This window comes from Polistes dominula, unplaced genomic scaffold, assembly GCF_049000335.1.
Source record: "Polistes dominula isolate Pdom_NZ unplaced genomic scaffold, Pdom_raw_medaka contig_17, whole genome shotgun sequence".
In the NCBI taxonomy this organism is placed as follows: Eukaryota; Metazoa; Arthropoda; class Insecta; order Hymenoptera; family Vespidae; genus Polistes; species Polistes dominula.
Genome location: NW_028301049.1, coordinates 3,936,338 through 3,948,414, shown reverse-complemented (window position 1 = coordinate 3,948,414; position 12,077 = coordinate 3,936,338). Strand labels below are relative to the sequence as shown.

Sequence of the window (12,077 nt, the reverse complement as noted above, 5' to 3'; positions counted from 1 at the left end):
GGGAGTAATTACCTGTCTTTAAATTGGGATATTTCCTACAGGTAAATATTTATAAATATAAATTCAACACCAAAATTTAAAAAATAAATTAAAAATTCATATGAAAAAGAAAATTTTTTTAAATAACCCGTTTTAAGCGAAATATCGAGCAAAAACCGTTTTCACCCCTTGATTTTTAATAGAAGGGATGAAAAAAAAAATTTTTTGTTTCCCTACGATTGTTCTTTGTAGTTTTTTAAAGATAATTAAAAAAAAAAAATTTTTAAAAGTCCAATTTTTATATTTTTTATTGAATTTTCATTTTTTGAGTACTTTGAACCGTCGTAGGGGTGAAAGGGTGCGTTTTAGGGGAAAAATGGTTTGATATAGATAGGCCTAAAATTTTATGCTCTACAACTTTTATTTGAAACTTTTTTTGATATTTTCAACATATAATCCAAAAATCGTATTTTGGGGTAGTTTTTAATTTTTTTCACCCCTTTCCCGGTGGTTGAGAACTTTTTTTCTTTGCCCACAGTATTGTACGCATTTTTCTGATAATTTCCATATTTTTTCAGCCGTATAGCTCAAAAACCCGATTTCAGGGCTATTTTGACTGGACTATTATTGAATGAAACAGCAAAGGGTGCTGATTTCCATATTAAACGCATAAACAATTTCAAGCACATTATCCAAGTAAAAAACAATTGTGATTTTAAGCGTGTTAAAGACTCGTTGAACAGTGCTAACACAAAAAACTTTTCGTTCACTCCAAAGGAGGACAAACACATAAATTTTCTATTAAAGGGTCTCCCATCTACCCTCAGTGAGGAAGACGTAAGGGAGGAATTAGGTTCAAGAAATATCCTTAACCTAAAAATTGATAAGGTCAGTCGATTTGCCACGGCAAAATCAATTCGAGACAAGAGAGTTTTGCCCTTTTATCTTGTGCAATTTTCAGCGGACAGTGATACCAGCTCATTGAGAAACTTTAGATACTTATTAAAACACTCAGTTTCGTGGGAGAAAGTTAGAAAAAAGGAATACTGTAATGCAAACGCTGTCAGCGTTTTGGCCACGTTGCATCTAACTGTAATCTAAAATATAGATGCGTCAAATTCAATCAGGATCATGCTCCAGGGGAGTTTAAGGCCGGAGAGCGATCTTCAGGTACGGAGGACACAGTAAAGCCTTTCTGTGTCAACTGTGGTCAATACGGACACCCTGCGTCATTCAGAGGATGCCAAAAAGCGCAGGCATTTACCGCACTAAAGAATAAACGAAAGGCAACATCCCAAAAGCCAGCAGCACGGAAAATAACCAACCAGGCGTTTTTGCAGAATGGAGTTTTATATGCGTCAATGGTGGGCAAGTCTCTTCAGACTCATCCCCAAAATCACAAGGTGCCCGTAGCCGTACATAATATGCAGCAAATTCCCACGGACGCTGGTCTAGCTAAGTTTGCATACTTGGAGGCTAGAACGGAAAAATTGGAAAACTCCTTAAATAGTGTATCTAACCAACTAAATGCGATTAGCGCACAAGTTAGTAGCTTATTATCACTACTAAATTATGGACAAAGTTAGGTCTTTAAACCCATATCATGAATTTAAGTGTGCGTCGTTAAACGTAAATTCACTAATTAGTAATTTTAAGCGTGTGGAACTTATAATCTTCTTAGAATCACATAGGCTAGACATAGCGGTCCTAAACGAAACTAAATTAGGACCGAAACACATAGTTAGATTTAAAAACTACACCATAGTCAGAAATGATCGAGTAAATGGTTCAGGTGGTGGCACAGCCATTGTTGTAAAGAAAAACTTAAATTTCGAAATTGTAAACTTAAGCAAAAAATACTCAACCATAGAGGTATCAGTTATAAAAATAAATTTGACAGAGGACAGTATTCTTCTGGTTGCAGCAATTTATGCAAGGAAAGGAAAAAGTTTGATCTTTATCAATGAAATAAACTATTTGTTTTGTACGTTAAAACTTGACTCTCCAAAAGTTTTTTATTTTGTAGATGGAGACTTTAACGCAAAACACACTTCTTGGAGTAACCCATTAAACAACGAAAGAGGCGTTGCTTTTAGTAAATGGATTGATAAGGCAGCTATAGATTTTAAACTAAAATTATTTCACTCTTCAACCCCTTCTTACCCTAGGAAAAACTCTTTCCTAGACCTAATTCTAGCTGACGCGAGATTATCATTTAAGCATACCTTAGATGATAAATTGAGCACGGAAAACTTCCCAAGTGACCATGAAGCGATAATGACCACCTTTAGCATCACTGATAGAAACCTCAGGGATTCATCATTTACTATTAATAACAATTTTTCTTTTTCTAAAATTAGGTTTACCAAATTTGATAAAATTCTCTCTAAATTTAAGCCTGATGTCAATCCTGATTGTAACTTGGATCTAAATCTTGTTGAGGCCAAGTTAGACCATATCAAAGACACCATACTAGATGCAATGAGGCGTTCCTCTCCAAAAAGCAAATCGTTTAATTCTACAGATAAATATCTCAACAATTATGTAAGAAAGCTAGTGGTGAGAGATAAATCTCTTATCAATGAATTAAGGAAGTTAAGAAAATGGAATTTCCAAGGTGCAATAAAAGAGCACTTAATTCACAATTTTACGAATATGATTGCTGCAACCAGAAGAAAATTAAAATTCCTTATAGAAAAGAATGTCGCGAGTTATTGGCTTAATAGGGTTTCGTCAATTGACCCTCGAAGACCGGATAAAATGTTCTCAGAAATAAATAAATTATTTCGCAATAAAGGCGGACATAAGGTCGGTGATTTGAAAGTCGCAGCCAACAGAGCTGATCTGATATTGGCAGCTGGAATCAACAACCAATCGTGTCTGACAGATGGCGATGGAATGAAAACAATTCACGATGACAAGGCCAAGGCTAACCTACTTGCAGCTCACTATGTGTCAGTTAACAATCAGAACGAACATATAAACAATGTTGTGTTCAGCAACTTTGTAAACAATAAGGTAAACATACTATTAGAAGAAATATCATCAGCTCATCCTAATTCCATATGCACGTTCAGTCCAGTTAATAATGCTTTAAAGCCGGAACAACCTCCTTCGTGTGCCTTTTACTTCACTAACTTGGATCTAGTCAAACGAAAATTCAAGAAGCTCAACAGCAAAAAATCAGCAGGAAATGATCAACTACCAAACTTTATATTAAAAAAACTTCCGATAAACATTATCCGGGCCTACACTATTTTGTTCAATAATCTACTAAATAATGGTATTTTTCCAGATTCTTGGAAATCTACGAAAGTTATTTCAATTTTAAAGAAAGGTAAATCTGCAACAGACGTTAATAGTTATCGCCCGATAAGTATGCTTTCCAATATTGGAAAAATCTACGAAAAAGTAATTAATGATATAATTTTAAATATCTGTGCAACCAATAATATCATATCCGAAAATCAATTTGGATTTAAAAAACGCCACTCTACTTTGCATGCTATAAATAAATTGTCTTCTGATGTTAACTGGGCACTTAATGGGGGCAAGTGTGTGGGTACATGTCTGATCGACCTGGAGAAAGCATTTGACACGGTATGGATCAATGGTGTTATACATAAACTAAGAAAGAAAAACTTCCCTCTGTTGGTGTTAAAATTATTAATCAACATGATTAGTAAGAGATCATTCCGAGTAATGATCGGAGACCAAGAATCGAGCGAATGCGTCATTAAAAATGGTTTACAACAGGGTACTATAAATTCTCCGGTACTTTTTAATATCTACACGGATGATATATTACAGTTATTTGGTCCCAACAAAACCGGATGCTCGATAATTGCATTAGCTGATGACTTAATAGTTTACAGAGCTGGAAAGGATCCGGGAAAAGTTCAAGCAGACTTGCAAAAAGCGATTAATAGTATTTTTTCTTATTACACTGCGTGGAAATTAAAAGTAAACATTGACAAGTGCGAAACAATACTTTTTAGACCGTCGACGCAAATAGCTTCATGTAATATCAAAAATAACTATAAATCATTCCACATAAATGCAGACCCAGCTGCAAGCAAAAAGATCCCACATAAAAAAGCTGTCAAATACTTAGGGTTATATATAGACGAGAGATTCTTACTGAATGCTCACCCTCTACAGCAACTCCAAAAAGCTAAAACTGTGTTTATTTTATGCGCGGGACTCTTTCATTATCTAGCATTATCGGTGAAAGCGAAAATTATCTGTTACCAAAGCCTCATAAGGCCTATCTTGACTTATGGCTGCGAGATATGGTATAACGTTTGCGCTAGTATAATGGAGAAATTCCGAATTTCCCAGCTCAGATTTTAAACCCGGAAGTTGCAGCTTCAATGCAGGAGGTTGCACTAAAAAGAGACAGATATGCTAGCGGAATTCAAAGAGTATATATTGGATCAGCAATGTTGGCTCTTGGGGAGGGTATTTCGCTAATGCTTGATGAAGATGAAGAAGGAGTAAATAGAATGCAGCTGTTGCAGTATCTTTCAGATGCTGGAAAACTTCTAGCAGAAGCTCATTATCAGGAAGCTATGACGAGACGGTCTTTTATACTACCTGGCATGGAAAGAAATATAAAAGAGGTCCTAGAAAAGTCAAAACCTGATAAATTCTTGTTTGGAGAGGACTTATCTGAAAGAATTAAATCTACAAAGTCTATTGTAAAGGTGGTAGCGGAGATAAAATCAAAACCAGCGACAAAAAAGACCCCTTTAACCCTTTCGCTACGAGCGTCGCCTATAGGCGACATCTGCGCGATGACCTGTGTGTACGAGTATCGCCTATAGACGACGTCAGTTTGATACCACTATATAATATGTTGTTGTGTAACACTTAAAGAATCGTACGACCCGGGGAATGACAAGTCTGCACATAAAGATATGCGTCTGAACACCAGTTTACCTAAGTACAACATGCATACTTTCCGGCGCAGTGGCGCTACTTCGGCGGCACGCGGGCCCGTACAGCGGTGACACTCCTACGGAAGACACTGCCGTAGCGAAAGGGTTAAAAACATTGGACTAAGGAAACTGGAAGACCCCATCCTTCAAGATGCAATGGACGAGGATGGGGAGTTCCAGAACAATGTACAAACCAAAGACAACTGTTTCCATGGGCTCGAGGAGGTCATATTACCAGTCGTCCCAATCCCAGGTGAAGTCATCGCGCCCGAAGATCGATCACCGTCGATAATGCAACAGGTACCATCAAAGGCAGGAAGGTTAAGGTTCTTTGAAAATGAATGGAGAAAGATCACAAATAATGACTTTGTCTTAAGTTGTATAATGGGTTATCAGATTGAATTTGTTAAACCAGTATATCAAGTAATTGAACCAAAGAGTTTTATAAATTCCCTGCAAGATATGAAAGACTGCAAGGATACTATTGATAAGTTATTAAGTCTCGGTGCAATTCAACCTTGCGTTGATATAGAGGGTCAATTTATATCTTCGTTTTTTTTAGTAAACAAAACAAATGGTTCGAAGAGATTTATACTAAACTTAAAGAACTTGAATGCTTTTATTGAGACAACTCACTTCAAATTAGAGGACATAAAACTAGTATCAAAAATATTTTCTCAGGGAAATTTCTTAGCAAACATAGACTTAGAAGATGCCTACTTCTTAATTCCCATTAATATTTCTAGCAGAAAGTTTCTGAGATTTTGCTTCAATTCTCAGTTATACGAATTTCTCTGTCTACCATTTGGCTTGGCTACAGCTCCATTCGTCTTTATGAAAGTTTTAAAACCTGTCTTAAATTACTTACGTAAACGTGGGTATTTGTCAGTAACATACCTGGACGACATATTTTGCATTGGCCCTGATCTACCATCATGCAGTAAGAATATAGCAAGAATAATTAAATTGCTTGAATCGTTGGGGTTTATTATAAATAAGAAGAAGAGTGTTTTGATCCCTAGCAAAAAGTGTCAATTTTTAGGGTTCTGCATTAACTCAGAACGTTTGACACTTGAGTTACCAGAAATTAAAAGGGTAAAGATCTTGGAACTCACTAGAAAAATGCGAGAGAAAAAAGAGTGCAAGATTAGAGAATTGGCGAAATTTATTGGCAGTTTAGTAGCAGCCTGCCCAGAAATTAAATACGGCTGGTTATATACAAAAAATTTTGAAAGAGTAAAATACCTGGGTTTACTAAAAAATGACGATGATTGTGAAGGAAGAGTTCATCTAGGTAAAAATCTGGCAGGATTTTGCATGGCGGGAAGAACATATTGGTTCTTCGGTAAACACTTTTGGAGCTCACCAATACAAAAGAACAATCTATTCAGACGCGTCGCGGACAAGTTGAGGAGCATCTTGTGACGGAAGTCGATCACATGGGTTTTGGTCCGGCGAAGAGAGAGAATTGCATATTAATTTCTTAGAGTTACTGGCAGCTTTTTTAGCGTTAAAAGTTTTTGCTATTGACCTTTCTCATTGCAGAATTCTCCTGAGGAGGGATAATACTACAGCGATTTCCTACGTGAATCGCATGGGTGGTATCCAATACCGACATTTAAATAACCTAGCCAAAACAATCTGGCAATGGTGCGAAGCAAGAAATTTATGGGTCTTTGCTTCGTATATCCCATCTAAGGAGAATACAGAAGTGGATAAGGAATCAAGGTTGACTAATATTGATACTGAGTGGGAACTTGCAGAGTTTGCCTTCCTAAGAATAGTTCAGACGTATGGTAAACCGATAACTGATCTGTTTGCTACAAGAATAAATGCAAAATGTGAGGAATTTTGTTCTTGGTACAAAGATCCAGAAGGATCTCACGTTGACGCATTTATCATAGAATGGAGTGAAAGGTATTTTTACGCCTTCCCTCTCTTTGCGCTGATACCTCGGGTATTACAGAAGATCATAGCGGAAAAAGCAGAAGGCATTGTAGTTATACCATTCTGGACAACTCAACCTTGGTTCCCTATCTTTGAATCTCTGTTAATAGCAGAACCAATTGTCTTTAACCCTAATAAACATTTACTTTTGTCTCCTTGTAGAACTCAACATCATCCACTGTTCCGGAAAATGTCTCTGGTTGCCGAGAAGTTATCCGGACAGCGTTCGCGCAAAGAGGCCTCTCAATTCAGACTTCCGAGATAATGTTGTCGTCCTTGACAGAAAGCACCATAAAACAGTACTCCAAGCCTATCAAGCTGTGGTGGCAATTTTGTAAAGAAAAGGGACGAGACCCCTATGAGGTCTCAGAGTGAATTGTTGGATTTTTTTGTCTGATAGGTTTCAAGCAGGAGCTTTTTATGGTACACTTAATTCAACGAGAGTTGCCATATCTCTGATTGTCAAGACGAGTTTGACTTCAAGTGTGTTATTGAATAGATTTTTCAAAGGTGTTTTCAAGCAACGGCTTTTTTTTGTTTTATTTATTACGTAAAAGTCTTACGTCAATAAGTGTGAAATAATGATTTACATGTGACTCATATCTGACTTATATCTTACGTAAATCCTGACATAGCGCAATATCATTTTGATGTCATTTTGACGTAATTGTATTCACTGGGAATTCACAATACCCAATTGCGAATCATCGAATAGAAAATAAAAATAATATTACAAAAGTGATCTATTGAGATTATGCTTGTCTAGTCTGAGTAAAAGGGATTAAGAAAGAAATATATGTATTGAAAGCTATTTAATGACTTACGATGATCGTTTTCACTATTTCTAACAGTAGTCTCATTATTACCAGCATTAGAGATATTATTCTGCACATTTAATAACGCCTTCTGGCGTACACGAAATGCACGAACACGTTCCGTTGAATTCCTTGAAATCTTTCTTATCATGTTTTTCTGCTTACTTTACCACTTTTTTTCTCTAGTTTACGGCATTTTTTATATTGTTGAAAAGATATATAAAAAATAAAGTCATTTGGACTAAATGAAAAGCTATGATTAGGGGAAAATGAGAGAAATTAAAATAAGAAATATTTTAGCAATTTAACATTGTATAAATTTCGTTCAGTCTAAGAATGTCGTTATTAAACATAATAAAAATAAAAACTTTGCAGCTAAAAGAACACAGATGAGCTTAAATCAAGAAGTTATACTTTTAAAAGATTTTAATAAGAAATATGTAGGAGTAGTAGTTTTTAAAAAATCAATTTTAAGAATTTAACAAAATATTTTATACGTAAAAAAATGTATATATATTTCTATATTTATAATCAAAAGCTGTATATTAATATTAGCGTATTATTGTGAAAATATCGGGATTAACTGAAAATGCCACAGAAATGTTATACTCGATAATTGATCTTTACCCACATAACACGAGAGGTTTTAAAATCTTTCAGCGAAAGTTTTTGTAAAATATTTCCAAAAAATCTTTCAGAAACCTTGCAGGCATCATTCTAAAATATTTTGAAAAAGATTTATAAAAGATTTTACAAAAATATTTTTAAAATATTTCTAAAATATTTTACTGATAGAGTAATTAAAATGTTTAAAAATATTTCTATGAAACCTTGCAGAAACCTTGCAAAAAGATTTTATAAAAATATTTCAAGAAAGTTTTTAAGAATATTACAAAAATATCTCATAAAATGTTGCAGAAAGGTTTTCAACCGTTTTTTAAAATATTTTTTCAAAATGTTTTTTAAATCTTGTAGTAATCTTTTAAATAATATTTCTTAAAACATCTTTAAAAACTTTCTTGAAATCTTTTGCGATATGTTCTGGAAACATTTCCGAAATATTTCAAAAAAATATAATTTTTCGCAAAACCTTGATGAAAAAAAAATTACAATTAAATTGATTAAATTGATTAAAAATTACAATAAAACCTTGCAGAAACCTTTTGCAAAGATTTCACACAATATTTCAAAAAAAGTTTGTAAAAATATTATGAAAAATATGTCAAAAACATTTCAAACATATTTATAGAAACCTTTAAGGCCGGCGATACATGTAAACGCCTAAATTTTGACCGTTTTTCAGAGGCTTATTTAAAATGGAATGAATAAATGAATCGTTTTGAAGCTTAGCATGTTTAGTCATTACATATTAAAATATAAGAATCCGATTTTTTGAAAATTTTTTTTTTCAAAATGGCTGCTGTAATAACCAAACTCCTGAGGCCCTCGCGGCGAAACGCATCAATCATGGTAATTTTTAACTTTAGTTACAGCACTCTAAAATTAAAAAAAAGGGTCGGAGCATGTTAATAAAACATTATCTTCTTGTTGAACTAAGGAAAATCTAAAAAGTCAAAAAATCGTAAATTGGCACGACTCAGACAAAAAGAGTCTGATTTTTGACCCTTTTTTTAACGATTTTATGGTCAAAAATGGCAATTTTTGAAAATGTTGGTGGCATTCTAACAATTCAATTAGAAGCTAATGCTATAAAGAAAATGTGTGCTAAAGTTCATAAGAATCGGTTGAGAGCTATTTGAGTTATCTTGAACGTCAGTTTGAAAAAAGTCGTTTTGAGAAAAACGCGTTCAAAGTTTAGCGTTCGCGTCTAGCGCCGAGTTGAGGCGGAGCACTTAAATGAATTTTTAATCGATACATAATGTGAATTTCATTCTAAAAATTTACGGGCATATTTTTGAGATATTAAACTAACTATTTGTGAAAAAAAAATTCGATTTTTTTTTATTTAATTTGTATACAATTTGAAACAATTCTGGTCGTATATGTTTCGTTTCATCGGGTTTTAAATTACAACGATTTTAATATCTATTTATTGAAGTGAAAACTTCTTTAGAGTGGGAGTGATCTGAAAAGTAAAGAAACGGAAACGGAGCTATGTAACGAAGCTATGAAACAGCTGCTATACTAAATAATGAGAGAAAAAGAGACAAACATATTGGATTTAGCCTGCGAGAGAATGAGACGGAATGTAGCTATACAGTTTTTCCTATTCTCGGTCTCCTCTTTATGCTATGCTTCGTAGTTATCGCTCCTGGTTGTATATGTGTGTGTTTGTGTGCGACTGCATACTACAAAGCGTGGACACGTATTCTTTCGATACTCGAAATGTTTGTAGGTAGGAGCGACAGAAGGGTACAAGAATAAACAGAGATAAACACGTAAGTATGCGATAAAAGTAAAAGTCCAAACCAACCGACGGTCGAAATAAAGAAAGACTGTGCGTGGTCTGTTTTTATTTTACCAAACGTGGTATTTCTTTTCTATTTAAAAATGTTTCTATTTTATTAAAAAATTAATATTAAATAATTTATTTCGCAAATATTGTAACTAACAATTACGAAATATATAGAATATAATAATTTTATTGTCTGCAATATTTTACAAAAAAAAAAAAAAATGAAATTATTATCAGATACATCAGAGAAAAAAAATTAAACAACATTGTAGAATATCTTTCTTCAAAATATTCGCAGACATGTTTTTTAATTATAATGTTAGCGTATTTAGGAAATTTATATTAATTTTTCAATAAAATAGAAAAGTTTTTAAATAGAAAAAACTAGACGCGTTACAAAAACAAATAAACCTTATTTACTTTATATTTCCAATAAGAATAAAATAATATAACTTATTTTACCAATATAGCAAAAAATTATAGAAAATAAATTTTTTACAAAAAATTTTTAATTTTATAAAATAAAACAGCGGAAATGATAAATAGATATTAAAATCGTTGTAATTAAAAGCCCGATAAAACGAAAAAAATTAGACCAGAATTGTTCCCTTCTTTTACAGCATCTTCAGGTATTAGTTGCAACACAAAAAGAAATACTTGTGTATGCTAACCCATGATAAAGATATCTCACATTCACAGAAAGTGTGAAAAGTGTAAGAGAAAAAAATTCATTTACCTGAGTTTCAAAAAAAAATATATATTATATTTACTTGGATTAGGACGGCGTATCTTTCTGTCGACAAATATTATACAATTTTCGTATCTATCTATAGTTATCGCATTCTGCATTCCATCTTGATGGATAAAAAATGTTAATTTTTGTCAGCTACCTACACCCCAAGGTCCGTTCCTTATCATGAGAAAAGAATTATAAAAAACAGGGAAGGTCTGTTGAAATTCGGTCTACATTTATTATCTTTATTATCGATGCGATAATATTCATGCCTATAGTTTTTTTTTAAAACGTGTCATATCTTTTGTATTTAAAAATGTTTCTATTTTATTGAAAAATTAGTATTAAATTCTTTATTTCGCAAATATTATAATAAATAATTATGAAATACATAGAATATATAATAATTGTATTGTCTGAAATATTAAAAAAAAAAAAAGAAGGATTACTAGATACATCAGAGAAAAAGAATTAAAGAACACTGTAGGATACATTAGGAGCAGCTGACAAATTCCATTCAAAAGCAAGTAAATTACTGTCACATTTTAAGTCGCATATAAGAAAATTATATTATTAATTGTAATATTTGCGTATTTAAGAAACTATACTAATGTTTCAATAAAATAAAAACATTTTTAAGATGTTGAACGCCCAGCGTGAATCGGTGGAGCTTACCACGGGGCTGAAATTTGAGACTCGTAGTGTACACAGTTTGATAAGCTGCGAGAGTAATGTAGATATATTTGCCATAGTACCCCCTTTCAAGGATACTGTGGGCGCAGGATCAAATGGCAAACAGCTCCGTCTGAAGAACAGAGGCGGTACCGGTTAGGGTGTAGGACAATTCGGTCCTAGGCCCTCCAGACCAGACCCCTGCTCCCGCGTTTGAACCCGCTTTAGCCCCATCTGTATACCAGACGGGCCCTGCGGGTGCCAATAAATGATTTGGGTCCTCTGCCCATGACTGTCTATCTGGGAAGAGGACCTCATAGTTGTACTGGAAATGGTACTCCTTTGGGCACCAGTCACCCCCAAGACGGTTGACTTCCTCGAAGTCTTCCGTTCTTGCCAGGATCGACGAGTGCCCGTAGGTGGCCCGTTTCTTACTCCGGCTGACCAGCAGCCTGAAGGCTGCGCTTCTAGCTCTCTCCTCCGCTACAATGTGCGGAGGTAAAATGTTGAGCAGGGCCCCGAGAACCAGGGTCGGGGTAGTGCGCATCGCGCCCGTAAATCCCAGACCTGTTGTT

General features: G+C 34.2%; 1 protein-coding gene across 1 annotated transcript; it reads left to right on the top strand.

Moving 5' to 3' along the window:
• Positions 1-5,075: 5,075 nt before the first annotated feature.
• LOC149031586 (uncharacterized) lies at positions 5,076-7,131 on the top strand. Its single transcript, XM_089175450.1, has 3 exons — positions 5,076-5,859; positions 5,962-6,325; positions 6,465-7,131. Exons 1-3 carry the CDS (start codon positions 5,076-5,078, stop codon positions 7,129-7,131), a joined length of 1,815 nt encoding a protein of 604 aa, XP_089031576.1.
• Positions 7,132-12,077: the final 4,946 nt, after the last annotated feature.